The sequence below is a fragment of the Bidens hawaiensis genome, unplaced genomic scaffold (genome assembly GCF_021521415.1).
Source record: "Bidens hawaiensis isolate Kalapana, Puna unplaced genomic scaffold, B.hawaiensis_p1.1 tig00006968_1, whole genome shotgun sequence".
Lineage (NCBI taxonomy): Eukaryota > Viridiplantae > Streptophyta > Magnoliopsida > Asterales > Asteraceae > Bidens > Bidens hawaiensis.
Window position 1 is genome coordinate 1,323,962 of NW_027491478.1, and position 26,972 is coordinate 1,350,933.

The 26,972-nt window shown below is 40.8% G+C and overlaps 3 protein-coding genes across 3 annotated transcripts; all 3 read right to left on the reverse strand.

Annotated features, from left to right (window-relative positions):
• Positions 1–10,849: 10,849 nt before the first annotated feature.
• On the reverse strand, positions 10,850–12,346 carry LOC143634031 (uncharacterized). The gene is made up of 2 exons (XM_077102218.1): positions 11,731–12,346; positions 10,850–11,634 (listed from the first exon to the last, which is right to left on the reverse strand). Exons 1-2 carry the CDS (start codon positions 12,344–12,346, stop codon positions 10,850–10,852), a joined length of 1,401 nt encoding a protein of 466 aa, XP_076958333.1.
• A 727-nt stretch (positions 12,347–13,073) lies between these two features.
• LOC143634032 (uncharacterized) lies at positions 13,074–14,708 on the reverse strand. The gene is made up of 2 exons (XM_077102219.1): positions 13,835–14,708; positions 13,074–13,747 (listed from the first exon to the last, which is right to left on the reverse strand). The coding sequence occupies exons 1-2, from the start codon at positions 14,706–14,708 to the stop codon at positions 13,074–13,076; spliced, it is 1,548 nt and encodes a 515-aa protein (XP_076958334.1).
• A 4,511-nt stretch (positions 14,709–19,219) lies between these two features.
• LOC143634033 (putative receptor-like protein kinase At1g30570) lies at positions 19,220–20,159 on the reverse strand. Its single transcript, XM_077102220.1, has 3 exons — positions 20,132–20,159; positions 19,390–20,033; positions 19,220–19,237 (listed from the first exon to the last, which is right to left on the reverse strand). The coding sequence occupies exons 1-3, from the start codon at positions 20,157–20,159 to the stop codon at positions 19,220–19,222; spliced, it is 690 nt and encodes a 229-aa protein (XP_076958335.1).
• Positions 20,160–26,972: the final 6,813 nt, after the last annotated feature.

The following is a 26,972-nucleotide window of genomic DNA, read 5'->3' on the forward strand; positions in this document are numbered from 1 at the left end:
GTGTTTTATAACTATGGTGTTGTCTCTCTTGGACGATTCGGTTGTATTCTTACCTTCTACGGTTGAAGAATTTTCATTATCAAAATGGTTGAGTTGGGCTCTGTACAAGATACAATATCCCAAATGTCTAATCGTGTATGTGTTTGAAAAATTATCCATGGCTAGTTTTATATCATCAAGGGGAATTTCCAAGTGTTTCAACTTGTTAACCTGCAAAATGTGACAAGGGCAAAACGAGTTACAAAAATTGAGAAAAAAAAAGTTAAAAGCGAGATTCAAACTATCTCCCTTTTAGCTAGTATTACTACTATGTCTGCTTGTTATTACAGTGTTCATTCAAATTTTGCATCGACTTTCTTGTTCGTCTTGTTCGTAGAAATTTTTTATAAATATTTCTTGCTCTCAACGTTTCATGTACGGTTACTTTTGTTAAAAGTATAAATTCTAATTGTGTTTATTTATAATAATATTATGTGCTTATTATGTTTATCCTCATATTTCAGGTATTAAAGTGCAGTAGTTAGTTGAAGTGATGATTTGGGCTACTAAAGAGAAGGATATGTGCACGGGAAATGCTTTAGCCTTTTAGTTTCATCTCATCCACTTTGTTCATTCACCATGTTCATGATCAAGAGAGTTTTAAAAAGATTGATGGCGGGTGGCACACCCGAACACAAGACCGGTCATAAATGGGCAACACAGGGATAGGTAGCCAATGACATTTCATGCATTGTAACTAGAATTATATCCCTTATATGGCTCGGATAGATGGAAATTCGAACCACATTATTCATCCGTCGATAAGAAACAAACATATGGACTGGACCTACGTGATACGACTGACTAACTGACAGACACGACAGTACGGTAAGGCATATAATATTAGATGCTATAATGGAGATCTTCATGAAATAGTTTAGATGCTATAACCACCAAGCTTCACTTAAGGCAAATCCTACACAAGTTGGTCACCTATGGAATCCTTGTACGGGTGTAAACAGCCAACCGTGATACCACAACTTTGCTAATTATATCACCACCTGCGGTTTTTGTAGCACTAGTAGCGACACATCACTGTGTGTTTATCACCAAGTCACACCCATATGGCATATCTTCTATTGTACTTAGACGACATTATTTTGACAACCTTCAATCCCACTCTTTTACGAAAGATCATTGACTCTTTGTCTCATGAGTTGTGATGTCAGATTTTAGCCCACTTTATCATTTTCTCGGCATTCAAGTTACCTGTAAACGTGATAGTATTTTTTTAGCGCAAGCATCCTATACCACTTCAATGGATCCCCATTGCCAGTTCCTAAAACGAATATTCTGTCATATCAAAGGCACCATAGACCACATATTTCAGAAAACCCCATTTTAATCAACTAAACTCATGGCATACTCTAGTGGTGTATGTGTTTCCTTTGCTGATAATCTGATTTCGTGGCCATAAAAAATGGCAGCAACGGTCTCTCCATTGTTCAGTGAGGAAAAATACCAGGGATGGCCAATAAAGTTGCCAAAACAAGTTGCATAGAAACCGAATGCCTTAACTTGATGTGCCCATGGCAACGATATTCCACTGTGATAATATCTTTGCGGTTTACTTTCCTAAAATACATAGAAAAATCATAGAACTAAATATTTGACATTGATATCCGCTTTGTTTAAAGAAGGTTCACATCGGCATTATTCGAGTATTACACGTTCCGAACGACTACCAATGTAACTATATTTTCACCAAAGCTCTCAAGGCATTTGATTTTTCAAACCCCCTTATTATTGCAAGAAAAAAACAATTAGGAAACTAAACTAACTTGACCAACTTGTCAACTTAGGTCCTTTCATATTTACCAACTTGTGAATTCAGTCCGGAGTTACCAACAAGCTCTGCCTCGATAGTTGATCACGCATTTCAGATCCAATCTTTGCGCTCGATAGTCTTCTACTTTGACTATATATAGAGGAATATTAGACGAGATATATTTTGTAAGTGGATAGATATTTAACTTTTGTTATTAACTTATTATTATCTCTAGGTCAATTTGGGTTAGGGCCTCTTATTTAAATACCTCTTTATGTTTAATGAGAAAGATAGATAACCCCATCCACTAACAAATTAACTCACCCGATAAACATGCAAAATCAGCCGCCACAATTTGTCGCTGCCTTTGCCTTTTATTTTCACTTATGTTTAATGATATTTGATTCCTTATACAAGTAGATCTCGTGTCAACCAAGAAAACCTACTTTTCTCCTCTATGCTAACCATCCTTCCCTCGTTTATGACTTTGTCAATTCTATTTGTAGGTGTCATGTGTGTTTATAAGTTAATATGTACGATTCCTGATTAAATCCCTTCCATTTGATGCGTGTTTTTTTTAACAATTTAAGATGTTGGTTACGTTTACATTTTACATCAACGAGTGTGAAGAAACACGGATCTACTCCCCTTGACGGGTCCTAGATCCAATGAGTCTACAGGGTAGGATACGGATAACAACTAGTACGATACAAGCCCAATTCCCTGAAGTCCAGTGACCGGATTCTGCAAAACAGACACCGTGAGCTCGTTACGGGAAGGACAAGAGGGGGGAGGGGGTCTTCCCGTAACCACCCTCCGGCGTGAGAATAAGTACAGTTCCGACGAAGATAAAGTACTTAAGTGAAATAGTAAGAGTACAGTAGGAGTGAATATGAATACCTCATGATAATTGAGAGAGTATTTATAGCTGAAGGGTGTGAGATGATGATTGGGCTAGCTGTCCTTTTTAGAAGATGCTCTTGTAACCACCTGAATACGTGTCCTAGTATGATAGGTTCAATTATACGTTGCATGTGCATGTATAACAACTTGGACACGTGTCCTCATAGGATAGGATGATAGACAACCCTGGCCATGTGCACGGTTATAACGGCTTTGCCAAGTGTCTTTTACTAATTGGCCGAGAGATCATGTATTGCCCAAGAAAGCATCTTAATAAATATTCTAGAAAGTAGTTAGTTAATGACAGCTGTCCTGAGGCATTGCCTTCTGGTCATTCTGTGCGGACGAGTACATCGTCCGGCGGATGACTTTTGAGGGTGCAAGGATGCTTCCGCATGCGTCATGTGGGTGTTTCTTCCTTAGACGATTAAGTGGGTGATCCGTATGTCTCGTGGGTGCCTTGTGAGGGGCCCTCAGCTGACCCGCGGGTAGTATTTAAGAGTATTTCGGTCTTTTTGGTACCCTACCTCTATAAGTCTCCCCAGTCCAGTCTTTCTTCCGCGTGAAGTACTTTACGCAGGTGAAATTTTGGACTTAATGCGTATTTGGGGATTTTTTTTCTGCAAGTTGATAAGAAATATCTTTTGTTGCTGTGGATAATCATGAAAAATGACAAGTTGGCCACTCGCAGGCGCGTGGGCAGGTGACAAGACGTGTATGCCGACTGTCACTGTACTCGACTGTACAACCTTTTCTCTTTTTCGAATTTCCCGCGTGATGTGGCGACTGTCTATTAGGCGATTTTTTCTCTCTCCACTGTTCATATCCCATTGCATTAATTGCAATGAGTATAAATAGAGGAAGTTAACTTTCTTTCGAAGTTTTATCGCCTTTGATTTCTGATTATCATCTTGCTTTCTCTGTTTGAGCCTTTGACTTAACCACTCGATTTTTCTTATAACCGATTGCTGCTTCACCAGATCTTGTAATGACGACCATTCAATCTGAGATTGACGAAGTGGAAGTTCAATGGGATCAATCTGATTACCAGAAGTTTATTGATACTTATGGTATTCTACCGAAGTGGGAACCGGAGTTTCCCTCTCCTGGTTCTATAGCTAGCCTGCCACCGCCTGGCAAAATGGCTGTGTATTCTGACTTTTTTGTCTATGGGAATTTTCGTTTTCCCATGAAGAAATTCTTCATGAAGGTACCGAATGCATATGGGATCCATTTATCGCAGTTGCATCCCCGTGTCGTCATGCGAATTCGTCATTATGAATTCGTATGTACTGCTCATGGAATGTTACCCCGTGTTGATCGACTCCCTGTGTTCTATCGCTTTGCCAACCGTGATGGTTGGTTTATGTGTCAGGGATTGGCTGATAGGAGTATCGGCTATGAAGTCGAGAAAGGCTCCAAGGACTGGTAGAGCAAATTTTTCTGGATATCTGAGGATGTAGTGCCCAAAACTATGGTCCAACGCCCCGTCACCGAAGCACTTCCGGAGATCGTCACGGCTTCACATGAGGGTCAAGAATGGTTCCGCATCCTCGTGTCTGAGCCGACACCAATTTAGGCATTACCTGAGGAAGCCCTTGTGTGGGCGGGCATGAGTCGTTTATGGCTATCTCCGTATATGGAGTCTGTTTTTATTGGTTTGGATGATCGTAAGTTGGTTTTATTTATTTATTTATATATATCCTTTGCTTGGAGCTTTATGATTGACTTTTATGTCTCCTCTACAGGTCCGGGACCCATTTTGAACGCTATGTTTGACGATAGGGGCTGCACACGGAAGTGTATCCGCGATGCAGGTGACAAGCCCGTTCTTGAAAAGTCAAAGGGCAACTTCCTATTTCTAGTGAAGGTGCGTGCTGAACCGATTATTTCAGACGCGACCTTTCAAACAGGTGCGTATGTTTTAAATCCTCCTCCACTTAACATGCTTATTTCTGACGGGGTAATCGTCATTCTATCGCCGAGTGACGATTCCTCGACCCAAGAGGAAGAAAGCTTAGATGATTCTTCTGAAATTTCATCTGTCTCGCACCTGTTGGCAGAGTTGGCACTAAAAAGATCCTTTGGGTCTTCCCAAGCCAGTGATGTGGGCACTAAGGATGAGCCGGCGACTAAGAAACAGCGGACTCGTCGTCCTAAGAAACCGCAGTCCAGCCTTGCGGAATGCATGAAGACGGTGACTGGTACGTGCGTCATTTTATAATTTTTACTGCTTTGAGACGTCATTTAACGTGATTTTCTTGTGCAGATCCATCAATTGTTGGGGATGACACGTCGGAGAAATTACCATCACCAACCCCGACATTCGAGAAACAGCCATCTCCTCCTCCAGAGAAGGAGAAGGAAGATAAAGCCTTCTACCCCTCCCACTGAAGCGAATGTAGAGGGGTCCAACCTTCAGTCTGGATCTAACGACTCATTAGACTATATTTTCCAGTCGGGGAACGTTGCCGGTTCCCAGAATGATAACCCTGAGGTCAACGAAGAGGGTCTCAGGATTAATAAATCCCCATCTCGATCTCCTCCACAATTTTTTTCTACTTCCTCGCCTTTGACCACGGGTGCAGGAGGAAGTTTCCAATTTGGACCATCTGTCCATGATATTGGAGGAGAATCGACGCATAGTACTCCTCAACAGTCCTCGATCCCTGTTCGTCTTGAAGCTTCAAGTTCACGTTATTACGTGGGGGGGGAATCTAGGGGATGCCTACGATCTGTTCGTCCCGCCTTGGGACATTATCAATGGGTTTCGGTTTTCCGACCCCGGGACTTGTATGAGTTTCGTTAAACATTGTGTGCCGCCTGCAAAAATGGCGCACCAACGTGAACGTTCCCGCCACGATCTTCATATCGACTTATCTTTTTTCCTTGGCTAACACTTTGGCCTGTAGCCAGGAAATCTTACACGAATAGCGTACAATGGGAGGGAAATTAGATGAAGCCTCTCGAGCTGTCGAGACTGCGAATAAAGAAGCTGAGGATCATCACTTGGCAGCAAGTGCAGCTAAGTGGAAACAGACGGATGCGGAGATCGCCCTTAGGGGTGAACAGGATCGAAATGCCGCTGCTACCCGTCAATGGAAGGAGGCTTGCGAGAGACAGAATGCTGTGCTTGAGTCTGCTCGCGCTAAGGCTCAAAAGAAGAAGGATGACTTGGCGGGGGCCCTCGAAGCCAATTCAGCTTTGGAAAGCCAAGTAACCTACCAGGGTAGCCGGATCCAGGAGCTTGAGGCGGAATTGAAGCTTCAGAAAGAACAATCTGAGCTTAAGGATAAAAGCGCTGCTGAAATATAAGCTGCTTATGATTCCTTGTTGCAATCTCGCGCGGAAGCCGAGACTCGTGCCTCTGAAGCTTCTAACGACAAACAAAGAGTGGCTAATGAGTTGCAGCAGCTTCGGAGTAGAGAGGAACATGCCGAGTAAGATCGACAATGGTTCCTCACCCGAGGGCTTGATTCTGTGAGTCTTCCTCCTATGTTATGCATTATATATTCAGTGTTTGTGATGCTAACAAATTACTTTTATCCGTTTGTCAGGTCATCCGGCATATTAAGGGAAGCACTGAGCTCACTGACTGCTTTGCAAATTTGATGACTGCTTCCTCACAGGCCGGCCGTGTGAAAGGCTTTAATGAAGGGATGAAGTATGTTCAATCCGGTCTTACCTTTCAGAATCATCTGCTTCATGGCCTCGATGTGAAACAAGAATACAATATGCGGATTAAAGAGTATGATAGCCTTGTCTTTTCTCTTCAAAATATGCTTCCAGAGTTTGCCTCCGCCGATAATGGCGTGCAACAATTGAGGAACTATTTGGATGATGAGTCTGAGGAAGCCTCGCTTGAGGACACTTCCCCGAAAGCTCCGGAGGACATACCAGCTTCTGACCCATAGAATAGGTTTAAACTTTTAAGACTTTGGAATTGTTTATCCATATTTTTGTAACCGTCTTTTAATTATTTAATGGTAAGAAACTTTTTTTCTTTTGAATATTACATTGTTTGTGAGATAATATCTTTGCAAGATATTTTTAAAATTTGAATTTTTGCAAGTTGGATGATTTTAGTGACGTGGCGGAAAGAGGAACTTTACGGGACAACTGACAGGACGTGTATGACGCCTGTTGACAGCCTGTTTATGCTTTCTTGAATCTCCCGCCTGACGTGTCGATCATCTAATGGCCGGCTTTTTCTCTCTCTTCTGTTAGTCAAACGGTCACATTTATTGCGATGAGTATAAATAAGTCATTCGTGGCCTCCAATTTGTTCTTATCGCTTTCCAACTTTTTCTTTCAAAAACAACAGTTCTGAGTCTTACATATTCCGTTTTTCGATTTCTTTGCTTTAGTTATATTCAGATGGCAGGCGATAAGAAGAATAATCCTACTATTCATGAGGTTAGATGTAACATCAAAGAGAAGGACTTTTACGATGTAAAAAATGTGTACGGTCTAGCACGGCATGGGAGGCTGAACTCCCGGCCGATGGTGCGATTGCCACTTCTCCGCCGGCGAAGAAGATGGCCGTATATTTGGACCATTTCACGACGGGGAACTTCCGGTTGCCTGTGACAAGGTTTTTCCAATCCGTCTTGACAACATATGGGATCCATATATCCCAGATTCATCCTTTTGGGATGTTAAGAATTCGACATTTCGAATTCTGTTGTCAAGCCCATAATTTCGAACCATCTGTTGGCATGTTTGCCGTATTTTACAAGATGACTTTTCGCGATGGTTGGTATGGTTTTGCCACCACCGGGAAGGGACCTATCGGCTTCGAATGGACCTGCAGCATATACAGATGGAAATCAAAGTTCTTTTGGATCTGGGAGGATGTTATTCCGTTTACGATGGCTCGTCGTAAACCGGAAGATGCGCCACCGGAAGTCCCCGCCATCGAATACGAGGATCATCCTTGGTTTATTACTCTGACCAAGACACCGACACCTATGCATCCCATACACGAGGGGCGATGGTGAGTGCTAAGATGAGTCGGTTATGGTCGTTCCCTGAGTTAGAGTCTTATTATGAGAAATCAGACAAACGTAAGTATGCTATTAGCTTCATTCTCGATTTCCCCCTCACTCTTAAGTTTTATTCTTTCTCATATAGGAGAGGGTTCAGTCTTCACTACACATTTGGACCATGAGGAGGGGCTGATGGTACGTCGTCCGATTGACCAAAAGGACGCGCCCATCTTGGAGCGTACACGCAATAACTTCCTTTTCTCCACCACACTTAGCCCGGAACCTGTGGTTTACGAGGCAATGTATGCTAAAGGTGAGGAGTTCGTCTTAAAAGGTGAGGGCATTTTACAACCCCGACCCATTACTGTTGATACTTCCAGCAGAGTGATAGTACTTCTTTCGTCCAGTGAGGAGTCATCACTCTGCGAAGGAGGGTTAACAGTTGGTACTACTAATCCGCCACGTTCAACTGTAGGTCTAACCCGTAAGCATGATTCAAAGGCCACCACCAATCCATCGACGGGTGATGAGGGTGATCACCAGACGATTGGTGATGCTAATTTTGAGGAGGAGCCTCAAGCTGTTGGTGCGGGTGCTTCGAAGGCCGCTGGAAAGCGTAAAGTTCGACACACCAAGGCTGCTCCCTCAAAGAAGTCGAAAAAGGCAAAACTTGTCAATTTGGAATCACGCCTTCACCAAATTGATTCAGAAGACGTTTCCTTAGGTGAGTTTGACACTTTTATAAATTTGTCCATTATCATTAATCAACCACGTGTCTGATGTATGATTATCATTTTACAGTAGGCTTGAAAGACTTTTCTGAGGATGTTTCAGGTTTGAAGAGTTTGACAGCACCACCGCCTCCACCATCTCCACCATCTAACACCGCCGAAGATCCGATCCTTGTAGCGGATGACTCTCCTTTGAAGAATAAGGAAGTTGGTGATATTGATGTCTTCAATATGTCACCTTCCTTCAATGTTCATCGCTTCAGAGATCAAGGAGGTGTTAGTACGTTCGCCTATGGGCGTCAGACCCCTCCGTCTCCTCATGAGGAAGATACTTCCCCACATCATCCGTGTTAGTCTTTACGCCGAAATTCGACGCTAAACGATGTGGATGTATGTTTTGAATATCTGCAGGAAAGCCTTCCTCCCGTAGAAAGGGAGCGACAACGTCTCCGTATTCGCCAAGAGTTACTGCACTCAAACTCTTATCATTTGGCGAATACTATTTCCACTAACCAGAAGATATGCCGAGACTGGCTGGCGATGAACAAGGAGTGAGACTACCTGGAGATTAACTTGGCCGAAGCCAAGAAAGAAGCCCTCGGGGCGATGAATGAGGCTAAAGAGAGTCGTCATGCTTTGGAAGCTGAGAGGGCCAATCCTCTTGCTGCTAAGAAAGCCAAGAACGTCCTCCAAAAGCAGTTGGACGAACAAGCAGAGCTGATAAAAACTCTTCAAGCTGAATCAGCGGCGAAGGATAAGCGTTTGACTGACCTTGCCTCCAAAAGCCGAGACCAGGCCTTGGAGTGTGCCGGTCATAAAATGGAACTTGTCCGAGCCAAGGCGGACAAGAAGTGGTTGTTGGCGGAAGGAGTTCCCAAGGTCTTATGTTTTTGTAAATAATCAAATTGCTCATAATTATTTATGTTTAAGTATCTTAACAGGCTATCGCCGACGTCCGAGATAGTGACGAGCTTGGGATTGGTATCGCCATTCTTTTGAATGTGTCCAAACAGGCTGGCCGCCAGATAGGCTTCCAGGAAGGCTATAAATTTGCCTCAGAAGGCAAGCTTCCGGAAGAGTATATTTTGCACGGCCAGGATACTGCTTCTATACTCATCCAAAAGACAAAAACTTTTGATGCCTTAAAGTTATCTTTTGCAAAGCAAATATCCGAGCTTGTGGACAAGGAGGACAGCATAGAGAAGTTGAAGGATCTCCTTGGTCTTGATGAAGAGGGTGAAGAGAATCAAGATGGAGCAAATAATGATAATGTGGAAGGCAAAGATGCCACCCCATAGATGTAGATTTATCTTCCTTGTATTAATCTGTCTTTTTGTAATCTCTTTTAAGCAATAATAAGAAGTTTGTTTTGTCCAGTATACTTTGTTTTATGTATAATATAAGTGTCTAATCGGATCTTCGTTGTTGTCAATAAAGGATTACAAACTTTACAAAATAACAAAGGATTAACATAAAGTTTCATAGATTTGGCATAAGCCGAATTACAAAAAATGAAATTACATAACTTTGCTAATCTATTTTGGCACGCAGGCCGAAGTAAAGAAAACCTTCGTATTATATGTAATACCTTTTCAATTGAGCCCCATTCCAAGGTCTAGGGATCTCCGTCCCATCAAACTTTTCTAACTTATAGGCACCTTTAGATAATACTTTTTTATCTTTGTAAGGTCCCTCCCAAGTTGGGGCCAGAAGCCTCATTGTTGCGGAGACAAAGTCTCCCGCATCGAACTCACATTTTTGGACCCGCAAGTTGTAATACTTTTGCAACTGGCGTTTATAACTGTGCTCGGGGATCGATGTTAGTTTCCTTCTCTCCTCCAGGAGGTCAAGATTCATCCGGAGTTCGTGATCATCATCATCGATCATCAAAACTCTTGCGGATGGAATCCTAATTTCAGCTGGAATCATGGCTTCAGTGCCATAGGTTAGACTAAAAGGCGTTTAAGAATTGCTGGAATTCTTTTGGGTGCGGAAGGCCCAAAGTACATGGGGCAACTCGTCAACCCAACCTGTTCGTTTAGTTCCTAACCTTGCTTTGATTCTTGCCTTGATCGTTCAGTTGGTTCTCTCAACCTGACCGTTTGCTTGCAGATAGGCTACAGAAGTGAAATTTTGAACGACTTGGAGTTCTTTCAGCCATTCTTGTAGCCCGCTGTCCGCAAATTGGGTACCATTATCACTTACCAGTTCTTGCGGAAGGCCAAACCGGCAAATAATGAATTCCCATAGGAATTTCTTGACACTCGATGCCGTTATTGATGCGACCGGTTTTGCTTCGACCCACTTGGTGAAGTAATCAATGGCTACTATTAAAAATTTGACTCGTCCAGGGGCTTCTGGGAAAGGTCCCATAATGTCGATAGGCCATTTCTGGAACGGCCAAGCAGATGTTATCGGGATCAATTCGTTTTTTGGACGCAGAGTATTGGGGGCATGACGCTGGCGGAATCACATTTTCTGATTTCTTGCACAGCGTCTAGATGCATGCCAGGCCAGTAGTACCCCACGTTCATGATCTTTGCCACAGTCATCCTCGGTCGCGCATGTAAGCCACAAATGCCTTCGTGAACTTCTAAAATTAAGTAATTTGCGTCTTCCGCGTCTACACATCGCAGTAGTGGCCCAAAAAACGATTTTTGGTATAAAACACCATCATCCATCTGGTAATTCAAGGATTTGTGTTTTATCTTACGGGCCTCAGCTTTTTCTGCTGGAAGGACTCGGGATGATAAATAGGCCTTGATCGGTGTCATCCTTGATTCGACGCCCGTTTGTGTAAACAAAACTTGAGTTTGTGGAACGGACGGGTGGTCAAGGATTTCAACATGAATATCTTTAGTAAAGTGCTCGAAATTTGTCGAAGCTAATTTGCTAAGGGCATCCGCAGACTTGTTCTCACTCCTCTTGATGTGAAAAATGTTGAAAGAGGAAAATTGGCGAATTAAGTCCTTTGCTTGCGAGAGATAAGAAGCCATAACATCGTTTTTTGCTTCATAGCATCCATTAATATGTCCCGCAATCGGCATGGAGTCCACCTGTGCTTCCAAATGTTTTACCCCAAGCTTTTTAGCTATCCTCAAGCCTGCTAGGAAAGCCTCATATTTCGCCTCGTTATTAGTACTTTTGAAGTCTAAATTTATGGCGTATGTGAATTCATGGCCTTCGGGGATGACTAGCCTGAGGCCTGCGCCAAACCCCTCACTGCTTGAGGCTCCGTTCGTGAACAACGACCAGACTTGTCGTTGTTCCGGAGGTGCTTGGCGTTGTTGCTCAATCAAACATTCTTTCTCTTTGTGCCGCGAGACCTCGGTAACGAAGTCCGCAAGCACCTGCCCTATAATTGCTGGCCTGGGTTTATATTCGATTGCATGTTCACCCAATTCGATGGCCCACTTTGACAACCGTCCAGACAATTCAGGCTTGCTCAGCACATTCTTAAGTTTATATCCGGTTAAAACGTTTATGGGATGCCCTTGAAAGTACCTGCGGAGCCGTCGGGCTGCATAGACCAATGCTAGAACCAGTTTTTCTAACATTGAGTATCTAGTCTCTGGATCTGACAATGTCCTACTGACATAATAAATTGGAGTTTGGACATTTTTCTTGTCCGTCAGTAGTACGGCTCCCACAGCGATGTCAGATGCCGATAAGTACAATGTCAATGGTTCTCCTGCATAAGGAGCTGTCATCGTGGGCGATTCTATCAAACATTTCTTGACTTCTTGGAATGCTTGTTCAGCTTCTGCGGTCCATTTGAAATGTGCTTTCTTGAGACAATTCCTCAAGGTTGAAACGAATGGGTAAGATTTGGCCGCGTTGTTCGCCAGAAACCTATTCAATGCTACTAATCTTCTGTTGAGAGTCTGTACTTCTTTGAGGGATGAGGGAGAGGGCATGCGGTCCACTGCCTGGACGTTATTCTAGGGTTAGCTTTAAAGCCCGCACCCGTAACAATGAATCCGAGAAATTTTCCTTCCTCCTTCCCGAAGGAACATTTTGCCGGGTTCAACTTCATGTTGATACCTCTCAACGTCTCAAAAGTTTCTTCGAGATCTCTCAGCATCTGATCTTTTTAATCACCAGGTCATCCATGTAAACCTCTAGGTTCCAACCAATCTGATTCTTAAATGCTTGGTCCATCAACCGTTGATATGTGGCACCCGCGTTCTTTAGTCCGAAAGGCATCATTTTATAACAGAAAATGCCTTGATCGGTCCGGAGTGTTGTTTTATCCTCATCACCTGCCGCCATGCGGATTTGGTGATAGCCCTTGTAGGCATCGAGGAAGCATTTAAATTTAAACAGGGCCACAACATCTACCGTAAGATCAATCTCTGGCAATGGATAACAATCTTTCGGGCATGCTTTGTTTAAGTCCTTAAAATCAATGCACATCCACCAAGTTCCATTACTCTTTGGAACGATGACCAGATTAGCCACCCAAGTCTGGTATTTGATTTCCCGGATGATTCCGGCTTGAAGAAGATCTTGCACTTGCTTATTCATGGCTTTCGTTTGTTCTGGGACCATTTTACGTTTCTTCTGAACAATTGGCGTAAACACCAAGTTTACCCTCAACTTGTGTTCCGCAATGTTCCGCGGGACACCAGTCATGTCCGCAGGTTACCAAGCGAAAATATCCATATTCTTGGTCAACAGTTGCTTTAAGAAGGTTCTTACTATCTCAGAGATAACAAGTCCGATCACAACCGTCTGATCGGGGAATTTTTTATTCAATATCCACTTTTTCGGCTCGGTCCTCTGAGTCTGCTTTGGGACCTTGCTGGGTTTTGATCTCTCAGTTGCAAAGTAGTGTCGGTTGACATGAATGATTGCTACGTCGCTGCGAGTTGGAATCCCGACTGCACCGTGAGCTGTGGATGGGTGAGCATTGAAGTCTCCAATTGCTTCCCGCCCCAAGATAATGTCATGCTTGGATGTTGCTGGTAGAACTAAAAACTCGACTTCCTCGGTTCTTGAATGGGTCCCATCACTGAGAGCGACTGGGAAAGATATCACCCCTCGCGGGTGCATTATCTCTCCTCCAAAACCAGATACGGGAGCATGAATTGGTTTTAACCTTTCTTTGTCTTCCTCATCGAGCTGTTCGAAGCATTGTTCGTACATAATGTCAGAAGTACTACCAGTTTCGAAGAAGACGTATTGTGATCTATAATGACCAAAAAGAGCAGTGATAATCAAGGGATTCTTGTTACATGGTCCGCCTTTAACTCTTAGAAAGATCACAGGCTCGTTCTTCCACTCTTCATCTTCTAACTCTCTTCTTTTACCCCCAACTTAATACCCACTTTGAATCATATGAACATTTAATTCCTTGACTTGTTTTTTGAATGGGCCCTGGTTGTCTCGCACAAGAGCCTTACCAGTCCTAGGTTTTGCACCTTTGACTAAATGTTCAAGTTTGCCAAATTTCACAGCCACTTCGATTTCATTTTTTAAGGCCACACACTCGTTCGTGCTATGTCCGATGTCCTTGTGAAATGAACAATGCTTCTTGGCATCCAGGAAAGATCTCCTTGTAAGTGGTTGGGGTTTGCGGAAATTCATGTTTTTAGTTGTGAGGATTTCTGAGGGAGACTTTGATAATGGGGTCCAGCTGTTAGAGAATCGAGTTGATGCATTTTGTTTGTTTTTATTGCCAATCAAAGATCGTGCGTCAAATGGCTTTGGTGTCTCCGCATTCGGCTGGAGCCTGGACCAGATCGTTCCTTTGGCTTGTTTGTTTGGTTGTGGATTTTGAAATTCCACCTTCAATTTTTGTTTCGAATTATTATAACCCAAAGTTTTTTCAGTTCTGGCATATAACTTTTCCGCAGTCATAATATTATCCCATTCTTTTGGCATTCCATCTCTGCCAGTTAGTGTTTGGATCAATGCATCAAATCTGACATTCTTGCGGAAGGCTCCGCGAAGCATGTCCTCGCTAATCCCACCAATAGTCAGACTTTCATCGTTGAACCGGGTAATGAAGTCCTCCACAGATTCGTTATCTCGGCGGATAACGTCCAAAATTTTGGACTGGTCACGAGTATGTTTCTTTTGCTGACCGAATTGCTGGGAAACTTTTTTCACCAAATCATCCCAGCTGGAAATCTGACCATCCGGGAGTTTTTCAAACCATTCGCGCGTTGCCCCTATTAGTGTCAATGTGAACATGTGACACCAATAAGGGAGTGTCCATCCACTAACACCGCCAACTTCCACGAAGTTCTGGAGGTGATCACTTGGATCAGTCATTCCGTTGTATTTTCCCACCGATGTATGTATTTTGGCATTGACCGGGAAAGGTGCGGTTGCAATGCGGGATATGAACTTCTATTTTTCAGCGAACGTTGCTGGACGATAAGGTTAGCATCACTGTGATACTAAGTATGACGGACTAAGTCCCGCGAGCGGTTGCTCTCTTCCCGTGAGCGTAAACTGCTGTCACCAGTGTAAAAACTATGACTTCCCGGGTGATAAATCAAATTCGTCAATATAAGATGGCATCCGCATATCTATGCGAGAACGAGGACGTAACCTCCGTACCTCACCCAACTCTTGTTCCATTTGATTATAACGAATCTGACTTCCTCTTACCGTTGGTGGAGGGGAGAGAGATCTCCTGGGAGATTCGTCATAAGTTAACGTGCGGGCATGGAAACGTTCATTCGGCACTCTGCGTTCATACTCGGCTGCCATATTCTCTTGTTGAATAAGAAGCCATTCTTCTAGAGATAATGGTCCCCTAGATCTGGAATTATGGCGATGAGTTCTCACCGGATCTGAATCAGCAGAATCATCGTCTAGATCGAATTCTGACTGAGTTCGACGAGTCCCCCTCATAATTCGCCCGAGGTCACCCAAATTCTTTCCTTGTGCCGTGACCCGACCCAAATCAGTAGGACTCGGTCCAACTAGGGTTGTAACCCGCTCAAAAGTAAAACCTCTAGGTGTGACCTTAGTGTTGCGTGAAAAGGAGCGGTGGTACGTGCAAAAATACTCGAAGTAAGACCTTCAGGTATTTCTGTACCAGAAACACGTGAAGTAAGTGCAGGAGTTCCCGTCGGCCCTTCAGGATTTAAACTCATATCGTACAATCGAACCAAAAACACATAATTATAGCTATTCTAACACAAGCACGGATAGCGCCAATGAAGAAACACGGATCTACTCCCCTTGACGGGTCCTAGATCAAATGAGTCTATAGGGTAGGATACGGATAACAACTAGTACGATACAAGCCCAATTCCCTGAAGTCCAGTGACCGGAACCTGCAAAACAGACACCGTGAGCTCGTTACGGGAAGGACAACAGGGGGGTGGGGTCTTCCCGTAACCACCCTCCGACGTGAGAATAAGTACAGTTCCGACGAAGATAAAGTACTTAAGTGAAATAGTAAGAGTACAGTGGGAGTGAATATGAATACCTCATGATAATTGAGAGAGTATTTATAGCTGAAGGGTGTGAGATGATGATTGGGCTAGCTGTCCTTTTCAGAAGATGCTCTTGTAACCACCTGGATACGAGTCCCCATATGATAGGTTCAATTATACGTTGCATGTGCATGTATAACAACCTGAACACGTGTTAGTGCACGAAATGGTTATCCGTAGCATTCGAATAAGTTATACATAGTCTAGATTGTTTATTTATTGTAAATGGCCCATTCGCTATGGTTTGTATAGCGAATGAGGTCCATTCGTTAAATGCTTGGCTAATTCGTTAAGTTTATAAACCCATTCGTTATGTAATATAACGAATGGAGGCTGGTTCGTTAAGTTATCATCATTCGTTATGGAATCATAACGAATGGAGTCTAATTCGTTTATGAAGATATAACGAATTAGACATAAGTTAACGAACTGGTGCTTTGGCCTATAAATAGGCATATCCATGCTCATTTGTAGGTGTACATATTCTAAATATGTACACCTACAAATGAGCATGGATATGCCTATTTATAGGCCAAAGCACCAGTTCGTTAACTTATGTCTAATTCGTTATATCTTCATAAACGAATTAGACTCCATTCGTTATGATTCCATAACGAATGATGATAACTTAACGAACCAGCCTCCATTCGTTATATTACATAACGAATGGGTTTATAAACTTAACGAATTAGCCAAGCATTTAACGAATGGACCTCATTAGCTATACAAACCATAGCGAATGGGCCATTTACAATAAATAAACAATCTAGACTATGTATAACTTATTCGAATGCTACGGACAACCATTTCGTGCACTAACAGACACCCCCTTTTCCGTAGCTATCGAATACTTTAATCTTGAATACTTTAACTGCAAATCACCAGTCACAAACCGTGCACTAACAGAAGGCTATTTCGTTAAGTTTATAAACCCATTCGTTATGTAATATAACGAATGGAGGCTGGTTCGTTAAGTTATCGTCATTCGTTATGGAATCATAACGAATAGAGTCTAATTCGTTTATGAAGATATAACGAATTAGACATAAGTTAACGAACTGGTGCTTTGGCCTATAAATAGGCATATCCATGCTTATTTGTAGGTGTACATATTTAGAGAGAGATCTAGATCTAAATTATGCTCTGCATAAGTTATTTCCATCCACCATAATGTATTTATCACATATTTATCAATAAAGTAATAATTTAATGTTTAGATCTTGTATATAATCGTTGTATCGTATTAGCGGCTAGATCCGTAATGGGTTTCTACAACACGTGTCCTTATAGGATAGGATGATAGACAACCCTGGCCATGTGCACGGTTATAACGGCTTTGCCAGGTGTCTTTTACTAATTGGCCGAGAGATCACGTATTGCCCAAGAAAGCATCTTAGTAAATATTCTAGAAAGTAGTTAGTTAATGACAACTGTCCTGAGGCATTGCCTTCCGATCATTCTGTGCGGACTAGTACATCGTCTTGTGGATGACTTTTGAGGGTGACAGGATGTTTCCGCATGCGTTATGTGGTTGTTTCTTCCTTAGAAGATTAAGCGGGTGATCCGTATGTCCCGCGGGTGCCTTGTGAGGGGCCCTCAGCTGACCCGCGGGTAGTATTTAAGGGTATTTAGGTCTTTTTGGTACCCTACATCTATAGAGTGTATGTTTGTTTTTGTTAGAAGACATCGACATGTTTGGTATATGACCAAGTTTGTTGATGGTTTACTTGTGTTATGGTGTGGGCATGACAACCGCATGTACGCTTGATGACAAATCCATCATATTCAGTTAATCACGTACTAGTTGGTAATTTCAGATAGTATTTATATGTAGCTGAATATGAAATGACCAAAGTTGGCAAGTCCGTCATGTTAGTTTAGTTTTCTAATTGTACTATGATTATTATGGTTATGTCCTGGTAGCCAAGTAAGGGCTAGATTACAAATATAGGGTTTAGTTAGAGGCTTTAGATGTTTGATCAATAGAGAATTAATGTAATGTGTTGTTGATTCACTTTCCTTTTGCAAAAATAAAGTGTGATTGATCATGTCCCTTGAAGTGGTATTAGAGTTGGGTGTAATCGCGGACCAAGCACATGGTATCCGGGGTTGATATCCAAATCTAGCAGCCGCATGGAACCTTGTCGTCGTCGTGAAGAGATCTAGGGTCGATCATTTATGATAAGGAGAGATCTAGAGAGTGATATCTAGTGTTAATCGATTTAAGACACCATGGAAGATCTAGGGATTGTCAACCGATTGCTTCAAGAAGACGCGTTCGATCTTGTTTATTTATTATTGGAACCGCGGAAACAAAGCTGAGTCATACTTGTTGAGTTAGTGACAAAAAGACCGTTTGATTTTCTTGGTTAATCGATTTAGATTTTGATTTCAAGTTAGTTTCAAGTTAGAAATTAGATCTGATATGTGATCCGAAGGACTTGATCAGGAACTGAAGACGATCGATGGCTGATTGAGTTCCAGTTATGGTTCCGAAATTACGGGGGCGATGATTGTTGATAATTCCCGACCATATTCACAAGTCTGTGGATATAGAAGGACCTGACTTGACAAGTCGGTCAAGTTAGGCTAGTTTCCTAAAGAATTACAATATGATTATAATGGTAATGTCTTGGTCACAAAGTTATGGTTAAATTATAAATACATGACATGGCTAACGGCTTTAAATGTGTGATTAATATGGAATTATTGTAACAATTATTTAAGTCGGTATTATTTTGTAATAAGTGTTTGATTGATCACATACCTTAAATCACCAAGAACAAATTTATTTAAAAATAATAATAAAAATAAATAAATAAGAGTCTTTAATAAAAAATATATAAATATCAATATAAGCAACAAACATATACAATCAAAAATAAGTATTTCCTTCGTCCCATTAAAGGTGCCTACATTTTCTTTTTTATTTGTCCCATTATAATTGTTCACTTTTAAAATGTATTAGCCAATTTTTATGTTTACCCTTAAACACACACAAATAATATTAATAAACAATATTGATGAACTAAATTTTCAAGAACATTATTGTTATTTGGTAAGCAAAGAAAACAATAATATAATCTATTTTAAACTTTGTGTTTTTTAAACTATGACACTTTGACCGGGACGAAGGGAGTACTATATAGCAAACGTCGAAAAACTTGTTTACAAATTTAATATATATTTTAAATTGTAAATAAAAATAAATTCAAAGTTGTATCTAAAAACAATATTTTTAATGAGTAACACACTCTCTAAACTTATAACAATCAATCAAAATGGGAAATGACACTTTTATATACACCAATATATTAGTAAAACACACGTTCTTTAATAACAAAAGTTTACCTGTAAGTAAAGTTATAAATTTGTTAAAATCTATATGGTAATAATAAGGCTATATTTATTTTTTAAGTGTTACTTTTTTTTAAGTATACTACTTAACAATGAAAATAAAATAAAAAACATAAAAAAGAGAAGAACGTAATAAGATGCCTTACAATATTTTCACGCCGCGTCTGAGCTTTTAATGCTTTCTCAAGTTGAGTAATAATATAGCCCATATCTGGGCGTACTGACAAGTCGTCTTCTAAGCAAGAATATGCTACTTTTGAGTATACAAGGAGTGATTTCGGAGACATTTCTTTCCACAGATCAGGATGGACTATATTTTGCAACGTTTTGTTCTCATAATGATGTTTAGCCAACGGATCAAGAAACATGTTAGGCACGTTTTGAACATATGCTTTCCTTCCACACAATATTTCAAATAAAACAACACCAAATGAGTAGATGTCTGACTTGTAGGTCACACCTTTTGCCTTAATCATAGCGGGATCAAAATACCCCGTCGTGCCAACAAGATGATCAGAAGAAATGACCTGACCTTGTGATTGTTTGATGGAAATATCAAAACCGGATAACTTGACTTCCCAGTTTTCGTCTAATAAGACCGTGGAGCTGTTGACGAAACGATGTATAACACCATAACCATGTCCAAGACCAGAATGAAGGTAGCTCAACGCACGAGCCACACCTATACATATCCTCAATCGTTGCGTCCATGTGAGGTTTGAGCTGTCTAGATACCTCTCAAGGCTTCCGTTGGCCTCATATGTGGTTACGATGATTTGCTCGCCTTTCTCTTCACAAAATCCAATAATAGAGACTATATTTGTATGCTTGAGATTAAAAGCATTGAAACTTTGGTCAAGAACTCAAAGCCTCCTAGGCCATGCTTACGATCTAACCTCCGTGCAGTAATCTTCATCAACTCCCCAGATTGCAGGAGCTGTCCTATATATGCTGGTCCAAAATCACCGTGTCCGATTATGTTGTCGGATGAAAGTTGTTGGTGGCTTTTACTTCAATGGGATTTTTAAGCGAGGAAACATTTCAGATGCCATTATCAAGTAGAAATTAAGGGTACAAAAACACTGGGTTATATCTGAATTAGAAGTAAGCTGGTAATCAAGATCCAGATATATGCTGAGCAACCTTATACTTCATATAATATATACGATCTAGTAGCCTCCGTCCTTGACTTTCTTCTTTTAAAATAAGTCTACTCGATCTGAACAACTGGTTGATTATTTTATATGTTGGTCACACTGGCTAGGAATATTTAATAAAATGGTAACGTGAGATTACCAAGTTTTGCGCTAGAGATACTGATATTCCAACAACTACAAGTTAACTTCTTCATTTTATAATCCAAGTCTACCCTAAATTAATAAATAGTGAAACAACCACATAAAAAATTAAAAGTCATACAAATACAACTAATTTTAAGAGTAAATTTTAAGAGTATCTACAAAACAAAAATTTTGAACTTAAGGAGGGTATCCAAATACATAAAAGAAAAAAAAATGTATAACTAATAATCACACCAAGCTATTATTTGGTCTTCTCATCATAATTTTTAGTCTTCTCGTCTCTTTCAATTTCATTATCAGACGCTGCAGAGATAGGGTCGCAGACCCCACCCACAAGACACTGAGGAGTTACCAGAGGATAGCAGCTAAAGCTAACTAATGCGAAACATAAAAGGTCATCAGCAGGATGATCGATGAAATCACCAGCAGAGAGACCCTTATCAAATAATAACCCAACGTGTTATGCGTAGGCGGAAGACATGCTACACACAAGAGATAGAACAATGTATGGTGAATAACGTAATGCTAATCACATGCAGTCTAAGATTCCCTAAGGGCACAATGGTACATTAAACCAATCACAAAGTGCCAGCGTTGTACCGTCCAGTGTCACCTGTCTTCGTACGCCAGCTAGTACACCTATTCACAAACCTTAGACATGTTCAGTCACAGTAATTGAAACGTTCGATTGAGAATGACAACTAGAGCAATCCTTTTTGACTTCTAGGGATGGCAAAAATCCCCGAATCCGACGGGGAAACCCGAAAACCGGCTTATTTCGGGTCGGGTCGGGTTTTGTTTTTTTCGGTTTCGGGTCGGGTTTCGGAGATTGTTTCGGGGATTGTTTCGGGTTCGGGTTCGGGTTTGGGTTCAGGTACCCCCGCCCCGACCCGCCCCGATATAATAATAAATATAAATATAAATAATATTATATATATATATACTATTATATATATATATTAAAAACCAATAAACCCTAAAAAGACATCCAGTCCGCCCCCGTCCCCCCGATTCATATCTGCTTTTACTCTTCGGCAATCCAGCAATCCAGACTCCGGCAATCCAGACTCCGACAATCCAGCCCCTCCCCTGCTGCTGTTACTCTTCCGCCACCATCACCATCCACTCAATCGCCGTCTGCACCACCGGACCACCCTCCTCCTCCTCCTCCTCGTTTTGATCCCAGCCGAAGTATGTAATCTCACTCTTTAATCATTTGAAATTGAGTAATTGATACACCGTTCTCTATGTTTTCTCCCGTTTGTTTTGAGTCTCAATTAAACTATTCAGAGATCCAGATCTATAATTCGTTAAGATACAGATTGTTTTGAGTGAAAAAAGAGGACATGTCTTAAATGGTTATGCATTCAAAATCACACATCATGTTTTGACTACGAAGTGGCCTAGATAGCAGAACATGTGATATTGTTTTGTTTGGATATGTTGATGAGATTTAACAGATTTTTTCAAATTAGGCTAATATGTGACTATGTGTGTTTACAGTTTCTTGATCTTATCTGCATTAAACAAAATACTTTGATTTGATGTAATAATTTCTTAGATAATTTGTGGATATGATTGTATTATTTTATCGAGTTCACATATGTCATGCTTATTAATTTCTTAGATAATTTGTGGATATGATGTAATAATTTCTTAGATAATTTGACTGCATTTCTTGTGTCTATATGGGCTGCACTTAGACATGATTTTATGTTTATTTGACTCCTGAATTCTGAAATGTCATATTTCCTTTGGCACCTGTTAATAAACACACCCCTGCTTCAATATTCATACATTAATTTATCTTGATTCACATTAATTTATAGGTGGTGGTTCTAGTTCATCTTTATTCAGTTCGGGGTTGTCAGAGTGTTCTTCTGGTGGATTCCAAAAATTTCCTATCTGACATTAAATCCAAAGCTAAGGTGAATGATGACTTGAATGATATGGCGGAGTTAGATAACTACTTGAAAGAAAATCTTTTGCCTGATGAAGTAGAACTGGATTTGTTGCTTTGGTGGAAGACAAATGGAGGTAAGTATCCGGACACTTCAAAGGATGGCAAAAGATGTATTGGCAATTCCAGTTTCCACCGTTGCCTCTGAATCTGCGTTCAGTACAAGTGGAAGATTAATAAGTCCTCACCGAAGTCGACTTCACCCAAAAACTTTGGAGGCTTTAATGTGTGCTCAAAGTTGGTTGTTGAATGAGATTCGATGGTAACGCTATATTGAATATTACATTATTACTCATGTTATTTATCTTCATAATCATGAATATATGTTTATGTTATTACTATTAAATATAGGAAACTTGTTCGGAAGAGACCGAGGCATATTGCCGCACCATTGAATATGAAATGGATGTGGAAGAGGTAATAATATTTATAAAATTTACTATTTTGTAACATAGCTTTTATTCTTTTAACTTGGTTGATTTATTGATAAATATTCTTAATGTAGGTAGGTACTAAAGAAAGTGGCACGACGACTTTGGATGATTTGGTTTGATTTGGTATTTAGATTTGGTCGCAAGTTTGTAGTTTGTGTATTTGGCATGATTTTTCGGCCATGTAGACTTGGTTTTATTTCCTTTGTAACACATTGTTTCAGCTTTCATGTGTGTGATGCAGAAGTTTATTTCGATAAATGTTCAGTTATGTGATGAACCAATTTCGGGTCGGGTCGGTCGGTTTCGGGTTTTCGGGTTCGGGGACGGGGCGGGTTCGGGGGGGTACAAAAACCAAACGGGGAATCCCCGAATTAAACCCGACGGGTAATGGGGGCGGGTACGGGGATGGTTTTTGGTTTCGGGTTCGGGTTCGGGTTAAGCAAAACCCGCCCCAAACCCGCCCCGTTGCCATTCCTATTGACTTCTCCAGTGAAACCTCCTACTTTTGATAATAATAAATAAAAATTTCGTTTTACTTAATGGTGTATTATTATTTAGTTAAGTTAAATAAAGATAATAGAGTGTGAGCCTGGACAATAAAATATGGAATAAAGAATGGTGATAAGTCTTAGGTCCATCCGCTTTGGGTAATTTAAACACCCTAAACCTTCCAACACTCCCCTACAACCCGGATTTAGATATGGGCTAAAATAGAGGAAGATTTCGTGATTCAAGCATCATCAAACAACAAGAAATGTCACACCCCGACTTAGGGCCTAGGCGTTTGATCACAAGTTGGTACATGTTTTATAAATATATCAGAGTTTATGGGTTAATTTTAGCGGAAGACTTTAGGTTGAATATAATATTAATTTACATTGAAAATTTACTCGGGAAATAAATACCCAATATTGGTTTACAAGAGATATGTTTTCATATTACAAGGATTAAAACAGAGCCATCTTGTAAATGCTTCTATCTTCTTTAAGACTCCAATCCTTGTTAATGCTACTTATGCTTAATTACCTGCAATGGGTTGGAAAAATACGTCAGCTATATGCTGGTGAACACGTATGACTCAATAAAACATTTTGAATGACGATTATAATACAATTATAGTTTTCTGTACACTCAGCAGATGCACGGCCACATCTGGGATTTGTACCACTACCCTACACACACAATGTTCTCCCGAGCTCTGACGCCCCTGCAAGGAGAACTAGTCATGACCGTTAGCCCACGGCCACCTGGCCATTGACTGATTAGGCTGAACAGTTATGTTTGGATACAGACACATGTGTACTCGGTCTGAGTTGCTTTTATTTTCTATCTTGTATTATAATGTTTTAGAGATCAAATGATCTCATGTAGACATTGTTTGACTCGTAAGACGAACACCCGTTCATCTCATTGAGTATAAATATGTTTTAACTGATTAAAAAGGTTAACGTATTCACCTGTACTGTTGGTGTTGGAAAACCTTGACTGACTGATTGATTGATTGTGAATGATACTTAACCTATACATAAATAGGTTCGTATTAGTGTTTTCAATGATAATTAAGCTATGATTGTAAGCTTAACCTTGAAATCGTTTATCTTTGATTGTGAATGAAAATACTTGTTGTATGTGACGTTTGACATAGCATGCTTTGGCCTACTAGGTTCTATCACGTTGGTAAGTTTCTCCAGGTAAGTAAACGGGTCCCTCGGTTGATTTGGGATTTTATACGGATTACTTTTCCTTAGGCAAGAAACTTACTATTAGTGATATCCCCCCTTCCAGTTACTACATGCCGTCAAATATATATATCTTTTGTTTGACATTACTTCATCATGAAGTAACGTTTATGAAAACAAGATTGTGAATGATTTGTAAAATACGATGAAGGTTAAAGGCCATAGCCTTGATTGATAGTCTAAGCTATAATTCAAATAACTTAAACGTAAACCCTACCTTGACGCGGATACTTAGATGATAATAAGAAAAAGGCAGGATCTTGATCTACTCGCTTAAGTGATTGCTACTCGATTATAACTTCGTTTCTTGCATGAAATACAAGAAAACGACACATCAGCTTGTTACGGCAAAGGGGTACGCCTTACGAGGTTAAGTGTGTGTAAAGGAAGGTGTGTTTGGGATGAAATGAGCTCAAACCTGTCACCCCTCTTTATAGGTTGATTCTGGACCCCATCGCGGTACGCGATGGGCTTCTTGTGCCCCGTCGCATACCGCGGCGTCGCCTTTTTACGCCTCCTTATGCGGTGGTGACACGTGGTCTGTCATATGGGCTACGTGTTGACACAGTGTTAAACACGTGTCTGGTGACTCACCAAGCCCATCGCGCTACGCGATGGGTTATGTGCTACCCGTCGCGTACCGCGATGGGACAACATTTTCAGAATTTACACTTCCGGTGCCTATACTTTCTAAATTAGTACTTTTAAGCTTAAATTAAAAAGGGTAAAATACGCGGTGTTACATCCTCCCCACCTTTTGAATAATCTCGTCCTTGAGATTTATTGGAATAGATTGGGATACTTTTTCTTCATTTCTGACTCGAGCTCCCATGTATACTCGGTCCTCGTCTTGAATCCCACTTGACTTTTACGAGTTTAAGATGCTTATGTTTGAGGAACTTAATCATGCTATCTTCTATTTGAATCGGTTGTTCTACAAACTTAAGCTTTTCGTTGATCTTGACATCTTTTAATGGCATTGCAAGGGTTCATCGGCTAAACACTTGCGTAAATTGGATACGTGAAACACATCGTGAATACCCTTCATCTCCTCGGGTAACTCAAGCCGATAAGCAACTGGCCCAACTCTTTCGAGTATCTTGAATGGTCCAACGAATCGTGGACTCAGTTTTCCTTTCTTTCCGAACCTTACTACACCTTTCCAAGGTGACACTTTCAATAAACTTTATCGCCTTCTTTGAACTCTAATGGCTTGCGGCGAATATCCGCGTAGCTTTTCTGTCTATCCCTTGCTGCCTTCAGGCGTTCCCGAATTTGTATTTCTTGATCAGTGGTTCTCTGAACTATCTCGGGTCCTGACAACTGACTTACACCTGTTTCTGACCAACATACAGGTGTTCTACACTTACGTCCATACAATGCTTCAAATGGTGCTGCTTGGATACTCGTATGATAACTGTTGTTGTACGAGAATTCCATCAGCGCAATATGAGTGTCCCAACTTCCTCCTAAGTCAATGACACAAGCACGAAGCATATCTTCCAAAGTTTGAATTGTACGTTCACTTTAACCATCAGTTTGGGGATGGTATACAGTACTTAAGTTTAATCGAGTCCCCATAGCTTTTTTAAAACTTGACCAAAAATTTGAAGTGAAGTGACTATCTCTATCAGAAATGATGGATAGCGGCACACCATGTAAGGATACAATGTTTTCAACATATAAGTGTGCTAACTTATCCATGCTAAATGTTTCTTGAATTGGAATGAAATGAGCGGACTTAGTAAGTCTATCTACAATAACCCAGATTGCATCATTTTGGCGTGAAATTTTTGGTAACTTCATGATGAAATCCATATTTATCGTATCCCACTTCCAGATCGGGATTTCCGATTGTTGTAGTAATCCTAACGGCTTTTTGATGTTCAGCTTTCACTTTTGAACACTTAGGCACTTAGCTACATATAAGGCAATGTCTTTCTTCATCCCGATCCACCAGTAATCGTCTTTTAGATTGTGATACATCTTGTCACTTCCTGGATGCATCATATACTTTGACTTGTGTGATTCTTCTAGAATCTTATCTCTTAAACTTCCGACCATCGGTACCCAAATCCTTGTACCGAGTCTAAGTATTTCATCACTTCCTTTAATCAATTGATCGATTGTACCATTTTCTTTTTCGGCTTAATGTTTCCTTCTTCTAGTGCCAACTTTTGATCTTCTTTTATTTACTAGCTAAATCGACTTTAAGTTCTAATCTAAGAGCTCAGACTCTCTTTGCTTTCATGTTCTTTCCTACTTAAGCTTCAGCCACTATGTTGGCTTTTCCTT

Bases quoted from the DNA above. Each gene is read 5' to 3' on its own strand.
- LOC143634033 (XM_077102220.1), bottom strand. From the start codon at position 20,159: ATGAAGATTACTGCACGGAGGTTAGATC. The intron at 20,034-20,131 runs GTAAGCATGGCC...GATTTTGTGAAG, and splicing joins TACTGCACGGAGGTTAGATC to AGAAAGGCGAGCAAATCATC.
- LOC143634032 (XM_077102219.1), bottom strand. From the start codon at position 14,708: ATGACTGATCCAAGTGATCACCTCCAGAACTTCGTGGAAGTTGGCGGT. The intron at 13,748-13,834 runs GTAAGGCTCTTG...GTGGGTATTAAG, and splicing joins AGGTGCAAAACCTAGGACTG to TTGGGGGTAAAAGAAGAGAG.
- LOC143634031 (XM_077102218.1), bottom strand. From the start codon at position 12,346: ATGCCCTCTCCCTCATCCCTCAAAGAAGTACAGACTCTCAACAGAAGA. The intron at 11,635-11,730 runs GTTTGATTGAGC...GGTTTGGCGCAG, and splicing joins GCGGCACAAAGAGAAAGAAT to GCCTCAGGCTAGTCATCCCC.